Below are 21,498 nucleotides of genomic sequence, written 5' to 3' on the forward strand. Positions count from 1 at the left end.
TGATCACCTTGTTTCTTAAAAGTACCAGACTGTTCCTCCAGAATTGCCTTTTGTAGATTGCACTTTAGTAATTTAAAAAAAAAAAAAAAAAAAAAAGTCTCATAATATTCCTGGTGCCATATTTGTAAAGCCAGTTTAGAAAAAGCACAGTCCTTTTTTTGACAGCTATCCATAACTGAAATCACAACCTTTCATCTGACATGTTCATGGCAGGATAATGGGAACCTCTTGTGGCAAGTTGATCTCACCACATTTTCACATATAACTCAAACTCATCAGATAAAAGCAAACTCGATATCCATCCATGGCCCAAAGAACCAAGAAAATCACCCCTGGAGTGAGGGAAAAGAAGGAAATATTCACAAAGGCTAAGTTTAGCCTCCAGAGAACAGACTTGCTAGGCTACTTCCAGTGTTGACAGAGGGAGATAAGCTGTACTGGGGAATGAAAATCAAGAATATCTAGGTTATGGCTTCTGCTCTGAACCATCTCCTAAAGAATTCTCTCTCTCTTGTGAATGTCCTAGGATCCCCTGCTTTCCTCTGGCACTGTAAACTTCTTTCTCACATAACTATGTACTGCAGTTCGGTATTTTGAGGAAGGAAGGAGAGTTCCCATCCGGGCCCCTCTCTTTACACAGGTAGAATTCCGTTTTCCGCTGTGGAATATAAAAGGCCTTTCAAGGTGAACACGGAGTAAAACGCTGTATTATACAAATTCTTTTTCGGCAGTTTAACCTTTCTCTCACATTTAGGACAGAAATCTAGAACAAAGTATACTGGAAGGAACTCACAGAGGTTCAACCTCCAGCTAAACAACCAACTTCAGATCGGGTTGCTCAAAACCTTATCCAGCTGAGATGCAAAACGAAATCCAAAGATCCTGAAATAAATTATGCCCCAAAGCCTGGAAATGGCTGAAAAAAAGCAAGAGAAGGGAATATTAGTGTTCCACGGAGTTTTACACAGGAGTTAGGATTGCTTAGACTGCATCCTCACTACTCCACTCCCTCCATCTCTTTTAGTACCTGAAATCACAGAAAGTAAAACCTTGTTTGTGCCTAGCATTTTGTTTTCCAATCTGTCGCTTTTTCACCATAAAACTACTAACACTTCAGAGTGCCTGGGCACTTCAAACGCAGGTTTTACATTGCTAAGCATTTTAAAGGCCAGGTTAAATCTATTTTTCTTAGCCATTTGGTTATGTTTCTGCTCAGCGTATAACTGTTTAAAATAAGCTGCAACTCGTGTCTTCTCAATTCTAATCACCTGGGGCTCTTGCTGACTGTCCTGGGACGGACCCAGAGCAACACCAGCCGCCAGCAGAGGGAGCCCATGCTTTTAGCTTCTCCTGCTCTTAGGAGACCAATGCCCAACGCAAAAAGGCAACGCAAAGCCTACAGCTTCCGAACAGGCAAACTCAAGAGCTGATAACAGGTGATAGCCAAGGCACGTTTTAATTCAAGCAGAAGTACCTATCTCTTGGAGGTGTGTGCTTTTGGCAAAACAGTAAATAAAATCCACACCTTTCCGTAATAAGCAGTAAAAAAAAGAAAAAAAAAAAAAAAAGATTTGGTGTGAATACACAAATGCCTGGGAATCCGTTCAACTCTTCACAGATCAGCTTGCAGATACGGTTGGAATCTTTTAATTAACCCTTAGCCTGATAAGCCTTTTTGTCTGTCACTACTTTTTCAAAAGTCAAAATAATATTTTCATACACTGCTTCATCTTCTTCAGTTCAACCACTACTTTAGACTCCAGCCTTGCAACCCATTACTTTTTCCATATGAAGAGTCCCAAAGAAGTTGTGCAATGTGGAAGAAATGCATCTGTGGGGTTTCCAAAGACTAGTTTGCCCTTTTAATGCCTCACTGAAATCTGATTTCTTGGGTTGGTCTTTTTTTTTTTTTTTTTTAAACAGCTTTGCCATAACTCAAGTTAATTACTCTTTATATGAAAACATTATTAAATGCATTTTCATGCATTATAAGTATGGCTTTACAGAAATTTCTTTGAACAGCTGCAATTCACCTGAATGCAATTCTAAACTTGTTAGGCTTTACTCTGGCAAGTCACTGAGATAGAAACGGGAAGAACAGCCTTGCATGTGAAATGCAGTGGGACTACAACAAAAGCCTCACCAATTTGAACAGATCACAGTGAATAATAAGCTGTGTTTGAGAAACATCTATGCACCTGATAATATCATCTCACAGCAATAGAAAGAGTTGAAATAACTCAGTCTCACCAGATCACCCTGAACTTCCGCACCTCAAAATAATTTAATGATAAAATTAATGTTCAATTTGATGCTGTCTCTCAAATGTGCATTCTCAAGAAATATAAACTAAGAACTCATAGTGCTTGGAAAAAGTTCTCAAGAAAAATGCAGTGGGAAAAGCTTTGCCAATGTACTGCTGGACAACTGTAAAACTGGAGGAAATTCTAAACATTAAAGCTCCAAAGTACCACAAATAAAATTCTTTGATCACTAGAGTAAATCTGAATTTAGGATTTCAAAATAGCTTACTTAGTCTCACTTTTCAAACTGTTTTGAAGTTGTTCTCAATTTCTAATTAAGTTATCCAATATTAAGACAGTAAAAACTACCAGTGACCCAAAATTAGCAATTGCACTTTGAAAATGTAAATAAATACAAATACTCCATTCGGAAGATTTCTGGGCACAAATGAGCATTAATAAAAAGCAGTATCTGATTTGACTCAAATTCACCTCTGAATAATATTTCCTGCCCTAAAAAAAGCTGAATACAATGCTAATGTATACACACAAATACATAACATGATGCATAATCTGAAAATTTATCCTAAACTGCTGACGCTAGATGAAAGGGGCAGATTTTGCTCTCTGTTACAAACTGGTCAAGCTGCAAGTAGTTGAGAGAACAGAAGTCTGAAGAAAAATAAGAGGGCAATGGAATCCTGCATAGCCGCTCACGGGCTATACAACATCCCTCATGAAGTTGTCTTCTCCTCCTAGATCATTTAAATTTTGTTTAATTCCCATGTTCAAAGAAATACTCCCTAAAATCATCAGTCAATAGACCTGACACCTGCGACTTTTTACCATAGTAACATTTTCTAAAATTCTGCATTAATCATTATTATCCTTAATATTAAGCACATCAAGTGCATAATTATTCTAGAGATGACAATGTGTTCCCTGAAAAAGAAAAACTATAATGAAATTAAAGGTAAAAGAGGATAAGTACATTGCTTTTGATTTGGTGCTTTTGAAACCCGTTCCAAGTGGTCAAACATAAAAGTAATTATTTCTCCATACAATGCATTGCTTTCTCCTTCCAGCATTTTTCTCAGTTTTTTGTATATTTTAAATTCCATCTGTTTTTACCATAGTTCACAGAAATATTTCAGAGAAAAATTAAACTTCACTAAATACTGTTTACTGTACCACTGCCACTTCTGACAGATTCCAAGTGGCATTAGACTAAAATTTATTGATTTACTTTCAACCTTCTATTCTACCTATCTCAGGGGCTCATACATTGAGTCAAATGCAGACCAAAAAATGTACATAAACAAAATATACTAAGCCTGGGCTTTTCATATTAGTCCTTGGTTGCCAAAGTTTCCTCTTTCCTGTGTATAACTTCTCAGGGCTCTGCTCTACTGTAGCAGCAACTCTAACCATAATCAATGCAAGGATACTTTTGCATAGCAACCTTGATTTAACTATACATAAATATATGAAATAATTAATAGAGGTGCTTTGAACCACCTTCTGGAGGAATCTATTACTCCTAATCAGCTTCAGAGATATGCCTGGAAGATTAAATTTGGGTGGTATGAACACTCTGCCCTCTTCTCCTACTGTCTCCACTAATTACTAAAGAAAAGTAGGTAAACAGTCAGAGGCCTGAGTTATTAATAGAATTAAACACATTGGCTTCCGGGAAACTGTGCTTATTTTGTATTGCTGAGAATCTTGCCTTTTCAGCTACTACAACAAAACAAATCTTACCTGGATTTACAAAAGTCTAATAGATATGAACCAGGTCTATAATCTGTAAATCTGAACTTCTTTCAGACACTCTTCTGAAAAGAAGGTCTTGCAGTAACCGTGCTTTTGGAAATTTCAGTACTTATGACAGCAGTTGGAAGGATACTCAGACTATCCAACATGGGAAACTGTATTAGCTTTGTAAGAGGCTCTAAGGTTCCTTGTTTGATCTTAGTGGACAGAGAGAATTGTCTCAGCTTGAAGCCAGTGAGCAGCAAGTGTCTTCTGCAGGTACCTTTGTCATTGAAGACCTTTGTCTTCAATGATGACAGATTAAGCTAAACGATGCAACAGCCTGCTCGCCACTTTTATAAAGATGATATGTGTTATCGGTCCACACTGACACTCTGTTAAGGTGAGATTTCTAAACATAAAACTCTTTCAAGTAAGTGGATTGCCTCAAAGGCAAACTTATTCCAAAATAAACGCACCTGCCTTGAAGTCAGGTAACCAGCCTTGCCAAGGAACAGAAGAGCAACCCAATGCATGTTACAAACATGTTAGTGTTATATAAGGCTCTGATTCTGACAATTCAGCCCAGAAATATATCTTTATATCTTTCAGAAAGATTTACTACAAATACATAGTAATTCTCAGACTATCAACGGTATCAGGTGCAGTGTTCGTAGAAGAAAGGATATAGAAACTTCAGAGTTGTGTATTTCAGCTGGCTGAGTTTATTGCAGGCATGAAGACTTCCTGCCTCTCTCTCTTGCAAGGTTTTTGTGGGCTACCTTCCATTCTCTTCTCTGTAAAGACGTCCCTGTCACTCCTCTACTCTAAACCTCCTATTAATTCTGAGAGCCCCCATTTTCTTTTTCAAACACAAGAGCTTCCCCAACTCACCCACTCTCATCTTCCTACAAACATCTGTGCTCCAATCATTCTTCATCTCTTTGCTCCATGCCTCCCTGCATAAGGCTCTTTCTAGCTTCAGCTGTAGGCACACAATACGATATTTCCTTCCTGATGGTTGCTCTGTGCAAATTCTTGACCAGTTCCCTTCCTACCCCTGCAGCAGGGGCCCTGCATGACTGTCAGCCATGCAGAAGAAGTAGCATTTCTTGCACATACATATAAGCATTCTACATGACCTGTGTCACTGTCAGGCTCTGGTGGAGGTTTGTGCATGTCTTGAAGGGCACAAACGTACATTTTGCTCCTTCCCTCCCTTTGTGTCATTTTGCATTACTGCAGATGGGACTGAATTAACTTCAGAGAGTCAACAGAGGTAATTTATCCTTCCAGTTTACCACCGTGGTACAAAGTGAGGATATGAGGTACACGTGAGCCACAGAAACATGGACACTTCAACATCTGTTCTGATTACATATATAGTAAAAAGGTTTGTTGGTTAACTTTGCGCTGGGCAAAATACGAGTATTTTTGAAAAAAAAGTTGAAAAATTAAGTTCTATGAGGCATTTCCTGTTTGACTTTTCTGAAGTCCTAGTAAAGAATAGGAAAAGCACTGCTACTACAATGATAGAAATGCTTGAAATCTTTTGGTCTTACAAATGAAAAATTCTTGACTTCCCTCTCTGCAAAGAAATCTGGTTTTTCTGTTCTTACACCTCCGAAGCCAAATATACAGAGACATAGATAAAAATACAGACCTCTCGCCTCTTCTAGAGAGGAATTTACTGAAAAGCAAGGCAATCCACCACATCTAAAGCCTTCTGACAATTTGCCACAATTAGGTGCTTCTTTCTTAGATACATTTCTTCCTTTTGCATGGCAACTGATCCCAAAATGACTAAAACTATTACAACCACCACAAAAGAGAAATAAAGGGGAAAAAAAAGCCATCATTATTGTGACCTCCTTCAACCAACTACAAAACAATGTAATCGCTCATTATACAGTATCATGCAAATACACTTCAAAAACCACAGACACCCCAGGGTGTTTGCCACACAGACACAGTGAGAGAAGCAGGGATGAAAAGAACTGCACAGAATTTCTCTACAAGCTGCTAAATTAAGAAATGACTCTACGTGTGCACATGGTTTGTATCAACTCTTGCCTTTTACCCAGAAAAGAATGCAGATCACCACAGCACGTAGAGGATACAGAAATACATCATGCCTCTCTACACACACATATTCAAATGTTTTATGTTTTACAAGTCTGAAAGAAAAAAGTGTTGTGACCCTTTATAAACTGGAATTAACTTCCTCACAGATGTGGTGGTATTGACTTTCCATGGGAGTGCTGCACTTTTGTTGCATTAAGTGAACAATATTTCCGAGCCCTTCCTCAAAGTCCCACTGATAAGTACCACAGAATGCAGCAGTCTTTGGACTTACTGATGTGCTGTAATGCACAGTAATGCATTTTAGATGTTTTCCTTTGACACCTGCTGTTATACAGAACAAGTAGCTATTGATTACTTTGGTGGGATGAGAAAGGGTCCCAAGACTGTGCAATGCAGGAAACAGTTGCAAGCGTTCATCCATCACAACATATCCTTCCAAAACTCACATCCTTCTTTTAGTCATTTCTGAAAGGCATTTGATCCCACTTTCCATTTGGGTTCAAACCTACTATGTATTTTTCTGTGCATGTAAAAACAGGGCAAAACAGTTCAGAGACAGGTTGCAATGATTTACTGTTTATCAGAAAGCCCAGTTAAGAACACAGCATGAACACTTGGCTAGAGGAAGGCTACAGGCGATTTGACTCGCCTTGCTGCCACACTTCCATGTGTCAATTTTCTTAAGAAAGCATATCATAGCTGTTGATGTAATTCTCCAGGGCTACAAGTGAGAGAAGCTTTGAATAGGCAGTTGGATATAGCTTGAGAAAAAAGACTGATAAGCAAAAAGGAGAGCTCCTGTCTGTCTTCAAATATAAGTTGTTCTGATAAAACTCCTCATCTGATGCCTTTCCATTCTCCGTATATCCTTACACTTAGCTTATATGCTCATCTCTTTTTTTTTTTACTTTATGTGAGACATAAAAGGATAATGGTAACAGACCAGTAAACGTTATGAGTTTGAAAGCATCATTTAAAGTATTATTTAAAGCACATATTTCCTATGTTGGTGAAATATCCACTTAATGCTTTTATAACCTGGCTGTAATTCTCTAAATGATGTCACATCCACCTCAACTCAAAATAATAAAAGATTCTCTTCATACAGCTTATTTCCACATCTTCACTCTAACATATGGATTTTATCACCTAAACAGATAATTACTGTAACGATCAGCTTTCATTTCTTTCAAACAAACATTCAGTAAATCCTCATCCTATGCATTTACATTTTTTCCTTGTTTCCTTTCCCAAATGCCTAGCTATTAAAATGTGTCTGGGTAATCCTAATTTTTCCACTAATTTTTCATGCTTTAATATCAGATATTTTCAGACTACAAATAATGTTCACGTCAGCATTTGCTTCAAAATTATATAGATAAGACAACTGTGACTGTATGAATTCTAACTTTAATAATAATACTGTTTTTCTGGTTTTGCCCCTTCTTCCCAACAGCAACTTCATTATTGAAGAATTTTTCACATGAACCCAACTATTAATATGCCAAAACTTTCATCTTGGTCCACTCTTCACACTAGCTACGAAACCGTTGAGAGAGGACTGCAGCTAGGTGGCAGTGTGCTGAACTAAAGAGTCAACACCAAAAGTCAATTTCTAAAGATGAAGGGTATAGCATGCCCTAAATACCATGAAAACGTGGACAAAACCAAGTTGATGTCATATAATCCAGAATATTATTGTGATTGGCAGGCTGCAGTCATGTGGTAAATTGGGCCAGGGCAATTAAAACTCCTGTATTTCTTTCTGGTTCTAGGAGTATCTCTGCCCTGTCCATCCTACATTTCAGGTACCATTACTTATCACTACGTGAAACATAAACGGTACTGTCTGCCTTGATCTGAAGAACATTTTATAGCTTAATAAAGTAATGCAAATGCATGGGTTAGATTAAGATCCTCACTAAAATATGTTAGATACCCATTGCAAATAAATGTGAGCATATACCGATAGGTAAATATGCAATTAAAAGAACACAGTATATAAATGTATGTATAAAACCCCTATATAACAATAAATCTTAAAAGACATGCACCATTCTCCAGGGCCAGCCAGACTAAAAGGACAGATCAGGCATCCTGCAAAGAGAAAAGGATCCTTCTGCACAGACCACTGGACAGTTGCAGTACTGCTCTACAGCAGCACACCTAAGGGCTGGTGGAGCTTCACATGGGCCTGATGAACCCTTTCAATGTAATGACCTCAACACATCCAATGAAGAATTTCTTCTCCCAATGGGCAGAAAAAGAAATCCCACCCTGCACAGGAGCTTTATTTTCTTCATAGCCTAACCACACAGCTGTACTGCTTCCAGGGACCTACCCTTCACTGATAGACAGGAAAGGGAAAAACAAGCTACATTCTGCTGTAAACTTGTCCTTTGCTGCTATGCTTTTCACTTTGATGCCGTACTGGACTTGCATTAATATTTAAGCACTAGCTGCTACCTTTGCTAGAGCATGATCTGTTAACTTCTCTGCTTTAAACTCCATTTTGGCTGGGACAACTGAACATTTAAGGAATTAGCATGAATTTTCATTGTTAAACTCTTCAGCCACCCTGGTTTAAAATTAATTAGTCCAGTTTAAGCTTGCAAAACATAAACAGCCATGAATATTTTGCACACCTGATTTTCTTTTTACAGTCCGGTATTTTAAAATGGAATTTCACATAAAGTCTAAAATCTATCAGGCTGTAAGTAAGGTTGTAAGATGTGTATTAAATATATTTCTCCTGTGCATTCTTGACATATGAACTGGTATGCTTTTTTTGTACTAACAATATATAACACAACATATCATTTTGTTTATTCATACGTAACATTCCACAAAGGTATTTCTATATTGCTAAACCTTAGGCTGCAGTGTCATCACATTATATATCACATTCAGAAGACAGGTATTTTTACCTGATTATCAGGAAGACAGGAAGAGATTCAAAACAGCACTCTACTGAGATCTCGACACGGCTTGTTTACTACCTTGATGAAAGTCAAAGACCATCAATGGCTGTACAATAGATGTCCCTTCAAATGACCGGAACATTACACTGAGATGTCCAAACCTGCAGGAAATGTTACAGTCCCAATGGCCTTTTGGAACAGTAACAGCACCTCTCATAGATGTTACCAGACAGACAGATGTTTTTCCTGTTCTCTTTGTGAAGAGTCAGAGACCTATGAAAAACATGTAATGGAAATAACTGTATAGCTTAATTTAAATGTACAAAGGTTGGCATTATCCATATTCATTCCTATCTTTTAATCCTTCTTTTAATCTTCAAGATACTCTTCTTTCAAAAAATCTATAAGTAAAGTTGAACAGAAGTACATTAAACATTTCAAAGAAAGTCACTAGCTGAACAAATGTATTAATGTAAAATAAACAACCTTCAAAAGAGGATTTTTACAGTTAAACCCTCACTACTAATTAATCTATGTCTGTCTAACCTCAGATATCTTGTGCAAGCCGATAAATCCTCAACAGAAAATGAACAAATAGTATACACTTTGCTTTCTAGAACAAACAAAATATGTGTGCAATAGCCTCAGGTTATATAAATACTATTTCACGACAGTTATGAAAAATATTTACTTACTTATTAACTACAGTTATTCTGATGTCTTTTGGCAGCACACATTAAGGACTCTAATATGATGCAGTACTGATGCCTAATAGAAAGTATTTCACCCTAGAAGAAAGTAAAGTATTCACAGTTTATCAAACCATCAGCATGTATGCATTCAGCACAGTGTGAAACTTCTTAGAACTCATGAAATTCAGTGATTAAAGTAATGCAGTATCTGCAGTATCGCAGTGATATTAGACATGGGTAAGAAACAAGCAGAGGTTTGGGGGGCAACAGGTCTCCTGGACAGATATCGTGATACATAATGAAAACCCTTCTTCCTGCGGAATTTTTCTCCACAGTCATTTCTTCCAGGCAATCTATGCTTTCAAACATTGGATTTATTATCTTAGGATAAGGTGATGCTTGGGGGAAAGCTTCACAGCAGCCCCATAGCCCTAGATTTACAAAACATTCTGGCCTGCTTAACCAGCCAGACAGCAGATTCCTTTTTCATTATTTTAAATAAAGCATACTCCGGTACAAGATGTTTCTGCACCTCATATTACACCAAATGATGGTCCACAGGTGGGAATAGGGATTGTAAATAGGATAGAATACAAAAGCATGTATTTTGCTGGCCTTTTCATTAGACTCTCATTTCAGACTTAATTGTAGATTCAAAGGCAGCACAGCAGAAAACCTTTAACTAATAATCTCCAAGGCAAACTGAGTCGCCTGACCAACAATTCAGTCACTGGTTTAAACAGGAATTAGACTGAGACTGAGTTACTAAACTGGTAGCTAGTCTCAAATCTGGAGCTTGTGGTCAACTTTGTTCACACTGAGAAATGATTTGGAGGAAAAAAAGTTTTAAAAAAATTTGCTGTTCTCACTTTCCCTCCCCAGTGGCTTTGGCACACTCAGTTCACAGAAGAGTGGCATGAAGGCTGCTTTCCACACAACCTGAGGAATGGAAACCACTGTCAAGAAGCTGGATGAGGGACTGCTCAAGAACTTTCAACTGCAGCCTCGCTGCAAAGTCATTTTCCCTCAGCAGCCACTCTCCTTTAGAAAACTGCTGCCTGTTGAAAATCCTATGATTTAAGAGAGTGGGAGCCAGGGATGTCAGCAGATCCCCATCTCTGAACAGGACCATCGATCAGCCTGTAGTGGGTTTCCTGAACAAGGAAAGCCAGTTTCCTGACCATAGAAAGCGAGTTTCCTGACTATGACCTGGCTTAGACTTCCCTTTCAGAACATGGCAGCCTTTGTCCCGCCACCTCAAAGACCCACAGACAGTCTGCCTCAGGACCAAACCCAACCGCCAGAGGCCACCCAAGGAGGTGGCTGAGCCACCATCCCTGGAGGTGTTTAAAAGACAAGCAGATGAAGCGCTTAGGGATGTGATTTAGTAGTGGACAGGTACTGTTAGACTTGATGATCTCAAAATCATAGAATCATACAATCACCAGGTTGGAAAAGACCTCCAGGATCATAGAGTCTAACCATTCCCGTCTGCCACTAACCCATGTTGCTGAGCACCTTGTCTACCTGTCTTTTAAATACCTCCAGGGATGGGGACTCCACCCCCTCCCTGGGCAGCCTCTGCCAGTGCCCAATGACCCTTTCCATGAAAATTTTTTTCCTGATATCCAGCCTGAACCTCCCCTGGCACAGCTTGAGGCCATTCCCCCTCGTCCTGTCCCCTGTTGTCACTTGAGAGAAGAGGCCAGCACCCTCCTCTCTACAACCTCCTTTCAAGGAGTTGTGGAGAGCAATAAGGTCTCCCCTCAGCCTCCTCTTCTCCAAGCTAAACAACTCCAGTTCTCTCCTAGTTCTGCTCCTTGAAAGACTTGTTCTTCAGCCCCCTCACCAGCTTCGTTGCTCTTCTCTGGACACACTCCAGAGCCTCAACATCCTCCTTGTAGTGAGGGACCCAGAACTGAACACAGGATTCAAGGTGTGGTCTCACCAGTGCTGAGTACAGGGGCAGAATAACCTCCCTGGACCTGATCCAAGCCAAGATGCCATTTGCCTTCTTGGCCCCCTGGGCACACTGCTGGCTCATGTTCAGTCGCTGTCAACCAACACCCCCAGGTCCTTCTCCTCCGTGCAGCTTTCCAGCCACTCTTCCCCTACTCTGTAGCGCTGCACACGGTTGTTGTGCCCTAAGTGCAGGACAAGGTCTTTTCCAACCTAGCGATTCGATGATTCCTGGCGGAGATGACTCAGGCGAGCCCCGAGGCGCTGCTGCCCAGAGCCCGGCGGGGGGGCGGGGGAGCCCCTCTTCCTCCTCCTCCTCCTCCTCCTCGTCGTCGCCTCCCCGCCCGCTCGCACGGCGGCGCGGGCAGGGCTGTTCGCTCTGCGGCGGGCAAGGCTGGGGCGGCGTCAGCGGGCGCGCAGTGCCGGCTGCGGGGCTTTAAAGCAGCGTGTAAGCTGAGATGCTACCACAGACAGCGGCGCAGCGGCGGCCGCAGCAGCTCCCCGAGCCCAGCCGGGCGCCGCGGGGCGAGAGAGCGGCACCCCCGGGGTCCCATGGCGATGTCCCGAGCTCTCCTTCTTCTGCTCCTGCTGCTGCTGCTCTGCCCGCGGCGGGGGGCGCGGGGCGGCGGGCAGCGACCGCGGGGCTGCCCCGCTCCCTGCCGCTGCGAGCAGGAGGGCGCGCTCCTCCGTGCGGACTGCTCCGACCTGGGGCTCACGGCAGTGCCCGCCAACCTCAGCATCTTCACCTCCTACCTGTAAGTGCGGGGGAGACAGACCCGACCGGGGAGGGGGCATCGAGGGAGGGAGAGACTGGACTAGGGAGAGGACATCGCGGGATGGAGAGAGTGGAGCAGGGAGAAGGCATCGCGGGAGGGAGAGAATGGACTGGGGAGAGGCATTGCGGGAGGGAGAGGCTGGAGCAGGGAGAGGGCATCGCGGGAGGGAGAGACTGGATCATGGAGGGGGCATTGCGGAAGGGAGAGGCTGGAGCAGGGAGAGGGCTTCGCGGGAGGGAGAGCCCGGACCGGGGAGGGGGCATCGCGGGAGAGAGGGAGAGCCCGGGCTGGCACCGGTGGTGAGAAGGAGGTGCTGGAGGAATCGGTGCGTTTTCACGCCGCTGCCTGTGGAGGCGAACCAGCCGACTTCAAATAAGTTTTGTTAATCGCTTTTTAATCAGCGGGCGGATTGTAAAAGCGTTTGTAGGTATCTGGCTATCTCGGTGCCCTGTCCGGCGGCGGGAGGATGGCCGTGTGATGTGCCGTGTTGGAGGGTTATTAAACGCGATTGCAACAACAGAAACCCGATTAGATCCGCGGGGACGTTATCTTCACTTTTATTTCCCGGGACGGGGCTTTGAACTGCGCGGTTGCTGCCGATTTAATCTTTAACAGATCTCCCCTCGGCTTGAGGAAAAGCAATAAACGCAAGCGAGTTCTCCGGGCAGCGCTCGGTGCGGGGTCCGGGCGGCCCCGCGCTCGCTTTGGCGGTGGGCAGGTGCCGGGACCGGGGCTGGAGCCGGTGCCGGAGCCCCCGACCCACCCCGGAGCCGCCCTTATCTGCCCCAAAGCTCCCGCCGCACGGGGCATCCCGTGCGGGTAAACTCCTCCGCATCTCGGGAGCGCTGGATTCCAGGGATGGCGAGAGCGGAGAAGCTTCATGTTAACAAAAGAACACCCCAAACTGAGGGCAAACTTCGTTTCCTTCTTTTTTTGGTAGAAGGGGCATGTTTGGCCTCTCTTGGATTTGTGTATTGGAAGTATTGGTGCTCTGGAATTCTTATTTTAGTGCCCTCCTTACTGATTTCGTACAATTCTTTGTGGTTGCAAGTCCAGTAGCTTGTTAACGTGATCCTTATCCTCCATATCCAGCACACACCATGTTGATTTCTGGATGTGTTTGTCCATCTGTATATTTTGACGTGCTGTTGACATGTTGGCTGTTGTGGTTACTGGAAAGACACTTTCACAGTATTGTGTGTCTGGGGCACTGAAGCAATAATTCTGAACTCACTTCTCTGTTCATACCGTACTTCAAAGGACATAAAACATATGTTGCATCTGAGAAAGTAGATGAAACTAAACTAGAAACAGCCTTTCTAAGAGAAGCATAAATATGACAGCATAGGCAAGGTAGAAATGAAGCCCAAGCAATAAAACCTAAGTGCTAAGTGTATGTTAGGAGATAGCTTGATTTAGTGAAAATAGCATTGGTTTAGCAGGAAGATGTGCAGCTGAAAGACTTTTCTAAATATTACATGTGTAAGTACTGTTCCGAAATTTATCTTAATAAGATCAGTTTTAGCTTATTTTATCATAAACATTTCAAATTCAAAGCTAGTAGTAACGTTGAGGCAAGAGTCAGCATTACTGAATGACCTTTTACAGTAAAGCAGAACTTTATCTGTACATGGTAAAGATACAGCCTTTACACTACATACAAAGTCTGCCACTGGTTTCAAAAGCAGCAGATTAGGATTTGGCGTATACTCAAGACCGAATGTTTTCTGGTGCTTTGGAAAGTTATACGCAGAAAGACAGATACTGATGGTGTAAAGGCATAGTCAAGCTGTACATACCCTGTGACAAGAAATAGGTGCCCTAAACTCGTGGTTGCTTGGAGGAATGCTACAACTGGAAAAACTTTAGAGAACCCGCTGTTTGACTGTTTTATGAAGAAAAAGAGAACATAAATATGCGCGATGATGTCAAAATACCACTGCTGTGGTCTTCTGCTGTTGAAAAGGTACATACCTCCAGCAACCTGCTTCTCAATAGGATTGTGGTCTAGTTCGCACTTTTGTTTTTAAATCCTCTTGTCCTTTGGCAGGGGAATTTCTTTCTGCAGTCAAGAATTCTTTGCTGCTCAGCAGCGTATACCCTGAAGTAAAAAAAAACAACACTGTGGGACAGGCAGACTTTAAATGACCAAGGCTGCACACAGGCAGTATAACTGTAAAAGAGTGGGTCATACACATCAGTAGCTACACTTACCCTTTTCCAAATTTACCAGGCTGTTATCCTTGAATTGATTAATTATTTCCTAATTATGCAGAGTTGTAGCTCCTCTTGCCTTCCGAAAAGAACTGTCAAGTCTCATTTTCTGCAGATGGCTAAGCAATGGCAAATTTTAAAGCATGCCTACTTGTTATAGAGATGTTTGCCTCCCAGAGCTTGGTAGCGGCCAGCCAGATGCTCCTTGAATTTTATTTTTTTTTTTCCCCAGAAAAACAGAAGTGTCTTATTGCACTGTGACAAATTTTTCTTTAGATCAAAGTGGGAGATTAAAACTATGTACCACTCGGCTCTCTTTTCTGCAAAAAAGGTCATCATCTTTGGTTGATTCTGTTCTTGCACCGTAGACATATCTGGCCAAAAGTGGGCTATGGTACTATCTTGTGTTAAGTTTGGGCTTTTAAAGTTTTTTTTCTAAATTTCTGTCATTTTTAACTTATCTGGACACTTGCCTAAAAAAAAAAAAACATAAAGGTTTTCTTGGTGTGCACTGGAAATTGTACGAGAAGTTGACATGCCGAGGCCATTAACGTTTATTTTATATTGGGACAAATGTGTGCAGAGCATGGTTTATTCTGTGGACTTAATTTCACATGGTTTTTATGATGGTGCTCTTACAGCAGAGCTAAATGTAGTCTACAGATGGACCTCCTGCACATTTCTGTATTCTCATTTATATTTCCAGGCAACTCTTGCCTCCCATCAAAAACTTTTTTATTTATAATTATGAGTCCGCTGCCATGCACTTAGACTTTATAAGAGCAGACGAGGAGAATCCAGGAGTTTCTTTCCATTCCTTTTTATTCATTTACTTTTAGACTAAGTAAGGTACTCAGTGTATTTAATGCAATTCTTGTTGACGTAAATGTGAATTCCATGTGCTGATGAAGGGTAGCACTGAGTCTGTTTCAAATTAAGAACATGTCACTTTCCTATCAGTATGGTGAAAAGAAGAAGCCAGGATCTACAGGTCTTTTGCACATGGGACCCTCATTAATTCTCAAACCAAGCCTGTGACTTAGTGAAATATTGTTACCATTTACTGTGATGTGGAAAACTGAGGCAAAGAAGTGCTTGCTCAAAGGTAAAGTTTATGACAAATCCAGTAATTAAAGCCAGAATGCCTTATCCTAACTGCATTCTTCAAACCACAGGCTCACCCTACTTCTCCTAAATAATTACTCACTAAAAACAGTGTAAAATTTGGCAACTCCTGTTCAAGAATATTTAGTATGATGAGTATAAAAAAAAAAAATTCTGTTTTCATGTCTCGTGTGATGACAGTGTGGAAGATAGCCTTTGGAGATTTCAAGAGTCTCTGTTATGTGCCTTGATAGCACAGAAAAGTAAATTGATTATAAATGTTAGGGCTGTCTAACAGTTTAGATGCTGTGTTCTTTGTCATCAAAGACTTTCAATTATAAACTTGGAATATGCTAAGTCAATATTCTAAGTTAATATTAAGTGGAGTATTTTCATAATGTTACCATCTTAGACTGGCAAAGACATGCATGCATAAATGTACAAACATTGCAGCATCCTTTTCCATTGTAGTTTAGTTAATGAGTTATTTTGGGATGGATACACACTATTTGTATTAAAATATTATGTTGTAAATACATATAGTAACTTTTGGGGAAATATGATTTGCGTAAGTTTCAATTCTTCATGGAAAAATCTTTTAAGAAAAAATTGGTTTTAAAAACTATGATAACGTTAATAGCATCACAGTGAAATCTATGAAGAAGAGATCAATGCATATTATAAAGTTCCTAACATATTCAAATAAATCTTGGCCTTCTGCTTTTTTCATCGCCATAATATTGTATTTGATGATAAATATTCCTGTAAAGCATAGTCAAAACTCTATAGGGTATCTGGAAGTGTTTAAGACTACTAAACAGAAAAATAAAATTACAAATAATTTGGAAGAAAAAAAATTTTTCTTTTTTTTGAATGTTAGAAAGTATATTCGCAGAAATCAGCTACACTTCTGAAATAAGAAAGAGTTGTTTCTGTGTCAAGAATACCCGAAAACATTAAGGTCAGCCCTTTGAGGTAAAATTTGCATTGTTTTACTGATTCTGATCTCACAGTATAAACTCCAGTCTTGTCTGCATCTTCACATAAGGTATCTTGGGAATGACTATAGTTTCTCAGAGAGCTCAAACAACGAGGTATTTTCTTATGAAGAATAGAGCTTTAAAATGTCTCTTATGACTTCCAAATCCCTCAACAAGATTTAGGTGTTAGGTAGTTAGTAAAATGTCTGCCTTTTCTGAGAAATTACTTCTTTACATAGCTGCAGACTTTATAAACCAGTTTTGCGCCTTTCTAGTTGAAATAAATTAAACAATTGCCATGTGGTTTCAGTTAATAATCTGAGTCTTGTCCCAGTTGAGGATGAAGGAGAATCCAGGTTCTGGATTTAGAATTTAGTGTTACTCACCCTTTTGAAAAAGAATATAGAGCACTTCCTCTCTACTTATGGCAATAATAGGTATGCAGAGGTAAAATGTACCCATTGATAAATTAGAGGTACATAAAAACTGAGGAGCTAACAAGCTAAAGTTTGTGTTTGCCATTTTTCAAGTGATTTGCTTTAAATTTCAAAATAATGTGTTAACTCAATGGTATTTTATTTGGGAAAAATTTGGATTAAAAGCATATTTTAGAATAGAATGTCAGTCTTTCCACTTGAGAATACAGTGCTAAAAATAACTCTTTACACTGCTTCCTGAAGAGCCTTGTGCTGCCTAGAAGGGGGGAAAAAGGCACTCACACACTACCTCTCCTGTGTAGCATTTGCTCTGTGGAAATGCTGCATAAGTTGTCAGGGAAAAGGAAGCTGTCTTTAGGCTAGTAGAATATAAAGAACTGGCAGGGTGAAGGCACCTTCAATTTGGTTTGGTATCTGAAGTGCATAGGACAATTGGCTGGGCAGAGGGAGTCTGACTCCAGCTGAGAACGCGTGCACTGGGCTGACCTTCCCAGTCGGCATGCCAGTGGAGATTAGACTTTCCTCAAGTGCTCCCTTGTTAACCCAGTCTTTTCTCCAATGTCATTTGTCTTTCAAATGCTTAAAATTGCTAGGAATTTTTCAGCAGATCACTTTCTTTTATTCTTTTTGTTGGCCAAGATAATATTTGATTTGCATGTACTGCTTTCTTAATTCCACATTGGTTATTTAAATACAATTTATGATACTTTCCCTGATTTCCTTCCTTGAACTGTCCAGCAGATCTGATTCTTTTCCCAGTAAAAATCATGGTAAATAAGGTGTGGTTGCTTTGGCTCCAAGTAAATTGACTGAAGGCAGAACACAATGTGGTGGTTTTGACATACCAAAACAGCTTTAGATGTCAGTTAGAAGAAAATAGCCTCACATCTTTAAAAATAATGAGATGTGATCAAAGGATGCTTACTTCTCAGCGATTTAGCAATTCGTGTGGCAAATCCTTATGCTACATGCTCTGTACTGTTTACTGAGAAGACCCGAGAAACTTCTGTACAATTTTCCTCATCAGATGGGAGAAATTTAATGTCTGGAGAATTATAAAATAAATAAATGTAGTTGGGGAGCAGTAGAGCCTGAAATGATGTTACTGTTACTTGTAGAGGGAGTACTACCCTCTTCTGTCTCTTGGAATTGAGGTTTAAATGAAAAATGGACAAAATTAAGACAATGAGCAGCTTTGACTATATGTGACACAACCTCATGGTTTGCCTGGTTTTAGTCTCAAGAATAATGCTCTTTTTTTCTAAAAGCTAAGTGGCAACAGCTTGGAATATTTTAATTAGAGACCTTGGAATGATTATGAAAGCAGCAGCACCCAAGTAGAACCAAGTAGAACATCCTGAGGTATCTATTCCATTTCCAAAAAGACCTCCATAAGCGCCTCAGAGAGGTGGGATGACTCAAGCTGTGACCACAAGCCAGCTGGTATTATACTAGGCACCAGCAATACCTGGAACTCCAAGCAGGAATAAAATTTGAATAGCAGTGCAAATCGCCAGGAACTGATACAGTATGCCCCCAGCTTGATAAGACCTTTGCTAAGACAGCGCATTCTGTATCACCTTCAAGTTTTACTATTTTGCTATGTTTTACTAAGTTTTAGCTATGAGATTTGGGTTTGAGGGGCAGTGGCCACAGCACTAAGGTTCTTCTCAGAAAGGACAAGTTGCATTTCCATGGCTGGACGCTGCTGCAAAAAACAATTATTCTGAAGTGTAGTGTTATCCAACAGTGATAATTATAATAATCAGCCACTCCCAAATTAAGATTTTATTGGTAACAAACGGGCTCTTAGTTTGGGCCCAATTGTATGATTTGGCTCTAGTCCTGCAAATACTTATCCAGATACTTAATTTTAGTGTCAGGAATGGTTCCACTGAAATCACATGTGCAAATGTTTGTTGGATCAAGGCCTTGAATAATTCTGAAATAATTATACCCTTCCCCAATTATCAACTAATTTGTGTAGAATAGTTTGACTAAGGTGTTCTGGTACACTGTCTCATTATGCAGCCTAAAGCTTCATATATGTCATAAATCATTTGAAAGCCTTTAAAAAAATTTCAAAATCTTATGTAAAATTAGTATTTATTTTAATCTGGAATACACTTCCAACAGTATTAAGTTGTGTAATTGCAATTAAGTAATTTTTAGTATACGGTTTTGATAAAAAATTGGTAAAGCTCTTTTAATTATCGTATAAAAATATAGTCTTTTTATAGAGGAGATGTGATATTGAGTGTGTGGAGATGTGTGTGTATAGATAGGCTTTGGGCAAATTAAACAAGGTGTCTATCAGCCTAAAGCAGTAGAAACAACTATAGCTCCCACCATCTAAAATCTCTCCCCTCTTTTGCAGACACTTGAATAAATGCTTTCTTTTTTTTTTTTTTGTTGAGAGTAACCATGCTTACTAATGTTACCAAACTTCAGCATTAAGTACTTAAGTAACGCAGAAGTATTTGCTGTATCGGGACTTAATTTGTACAATGATTGTGTCTAAACGTAATCCTTTAAGTGTTATGATTTTTTTTTTGTGCTTGTGTCATACAACTTTTCCCATGGGAAGCGTACAAGAACTTGATGTTGGTATTTATGAAGGGGGGGTAGAAGGTAGAAAAGTAAAGCTGGTGTTCAGTCCTACTACTTTGCTATTTTCTTCCAATTGTTTGCTGTTAGTTCCTTTACCAAACGCTTCAGTCTGCTTTGCTTGTGCATGGAAGAGTTACAGCACTGGTATTACATGGAAATAAAACTTTCTTAGCCCTTGTTTGTGCAGCAGTAGGCATCTTATGATGCTAGTTATACCATGTCTTCTGGATCCTGTGATAATATAAATGCTAGTCTAAGTGAATGAGAGAGCAGATGTGAGATGATGTCAGCATTAAGTGAAGTGTAACTGCACTGATTTGGCATTCACTGAGTTTGTAAATGAGTCTCTCTGTACCCCGGGGGGGAGAAGTAGGTCATAGCTGGCAAAGGAAACAAGTAAGATAAGACAAAGCTCTCTCTCATCCATCATTGAAAGTTACCTGTTCTGAACCACCTTGATGAGTAACTTGGCTTTGGGTCTTTTATCCCTGATCAGTTTGGCGCAGAGGCTGCCTCAGAAATTAAATCTTTCTCCTGTTGGTTTCACACATGATGAGGTTGCAATAATGTTTGTGGTGGGGAGGAGACCAAGTTGTCCAGTGTCCATTAATGAGATTCATCCTTATGAAGGTATAAAAACTAAGTTTCTTTAACACTCTGGTTCACTGAGATTTGACATTTTTTAAGCATGAGGAAGGAACTTCCTCTGTGAGCAGGGAGTGTGATCAGATAGCTATAGGTGGGATCTAGTTAATGAAACTGTTGAGTTCTGCTCCTGGATACAGTAATGAAGTATCTTACAAATCATACAACTTTTCTGACTCTTACTCTATGCATGTGATGGCTGGGACAACTACCTACATGAATTTGACTAAGTTGTTAGTGGCTGATAAATACTGGAGATCTGTAGATTAAAAACAATTAATGAGGTGTTAATTATGAATATGACATGGTAAAATAAGGTAAAATCCCAAAGGATTTTCTTCTCACAGTAAAGGATGTTTGTCTGCCTTTCAGTTTTGCTCGTGGCTGTCTGTATGGGCTGAACTCTGTGATACGCAAAGACTCTTATTGGAACAAGTGAAGTCTATGCAGGCGTCTGAAAGCAATATTTGACCTACTGACAAGAAAGTACCAGATCCATATGCTTGGTGCAATATGAAAGCATTGCCTGCACTCATCCTGAAGTTACGCCAAGACAAGGATTTGGAAGAAGGCCAAAAGAAGTGCAGGTTCAACCTTGTGACCTGACAAGGGTCTCAGGGAGTAAATTGCAGTCCTGCAGTGTCTCTGCATAAAGACTCACTATATTGACTTTAACCTGCAACAGGAAGATTTAACAGAGGAGCAAAAAGTGCATTGTGACGAAAGAGACAGCAGGTAGCCTGGGAATCAGCCTGGTTTGGGTGCTATAGAGTAGTGAAATTGACTCTCATTAAGCAGCTTAACCAATTTTAAACTGTCAGGAGAAGTGGCAGTAATGCAAATCGCAGTTTATATTTGTGCCATGTGTCTGCAATAAGACTTTGTAGGGTAAAGTTACTTTGGCATAGTTATTATCAGAAACATTTTTGCCTAACTGGGCCTGGTGGAGATAGCACTTAAGTGGTGGGTTGAAGAGTTAAGAGCGTGCAGGACTGCTGGGTGTTTTTAAAAATTGAGTGTGGGGCACTGTGGAGGAGTAATTAGTAGCAGAGTAAGGGGTTCCCATGGTATTAATAAGGC

The 21,498-nt window shown here is 40.3% G+C and overlaps 1 protein-coding gene across 1 annotated transcript in view; it reads left to right on the forward strand.

The window, feature by feature from the left end:
• Window positions 1-12,055: 12,055 nt before the first annotated feature.
• LGR5 (leucine rich repeat containing G protein-coupled receptor 5) overlaps window positions 12,056-21,498 on the forward strand; it is a 94,898-nt gene continuing 85,455 nt past the window's right edge. Inside the window, exon 1 of the mRNA XM_009566198.2 lies at window positions 12,056-12,407. Coding sequence (XP_009564493.2) covers window positions 12,205-12,407 — 203 coding nt within the window. The 5' untranslated portion in view covers window positions 12,056-12,204. The remainder of the gene's footprint in view (window positions 12,408-21,498) is intronic.

Source organism: Cuculus canorus, chromosome 1 (assembly GCF_017976375.1).
Source record: "Cuculus canorus isolate bCucCan1 chromosome 1, bCucCan1.pri, whole genome shotgun sequence".
NCBI lineage: Eukaryota > Metazoa > Chordata > Aves > Cuculiformes > Cuculidae > Cuculus > Cuculus canorus.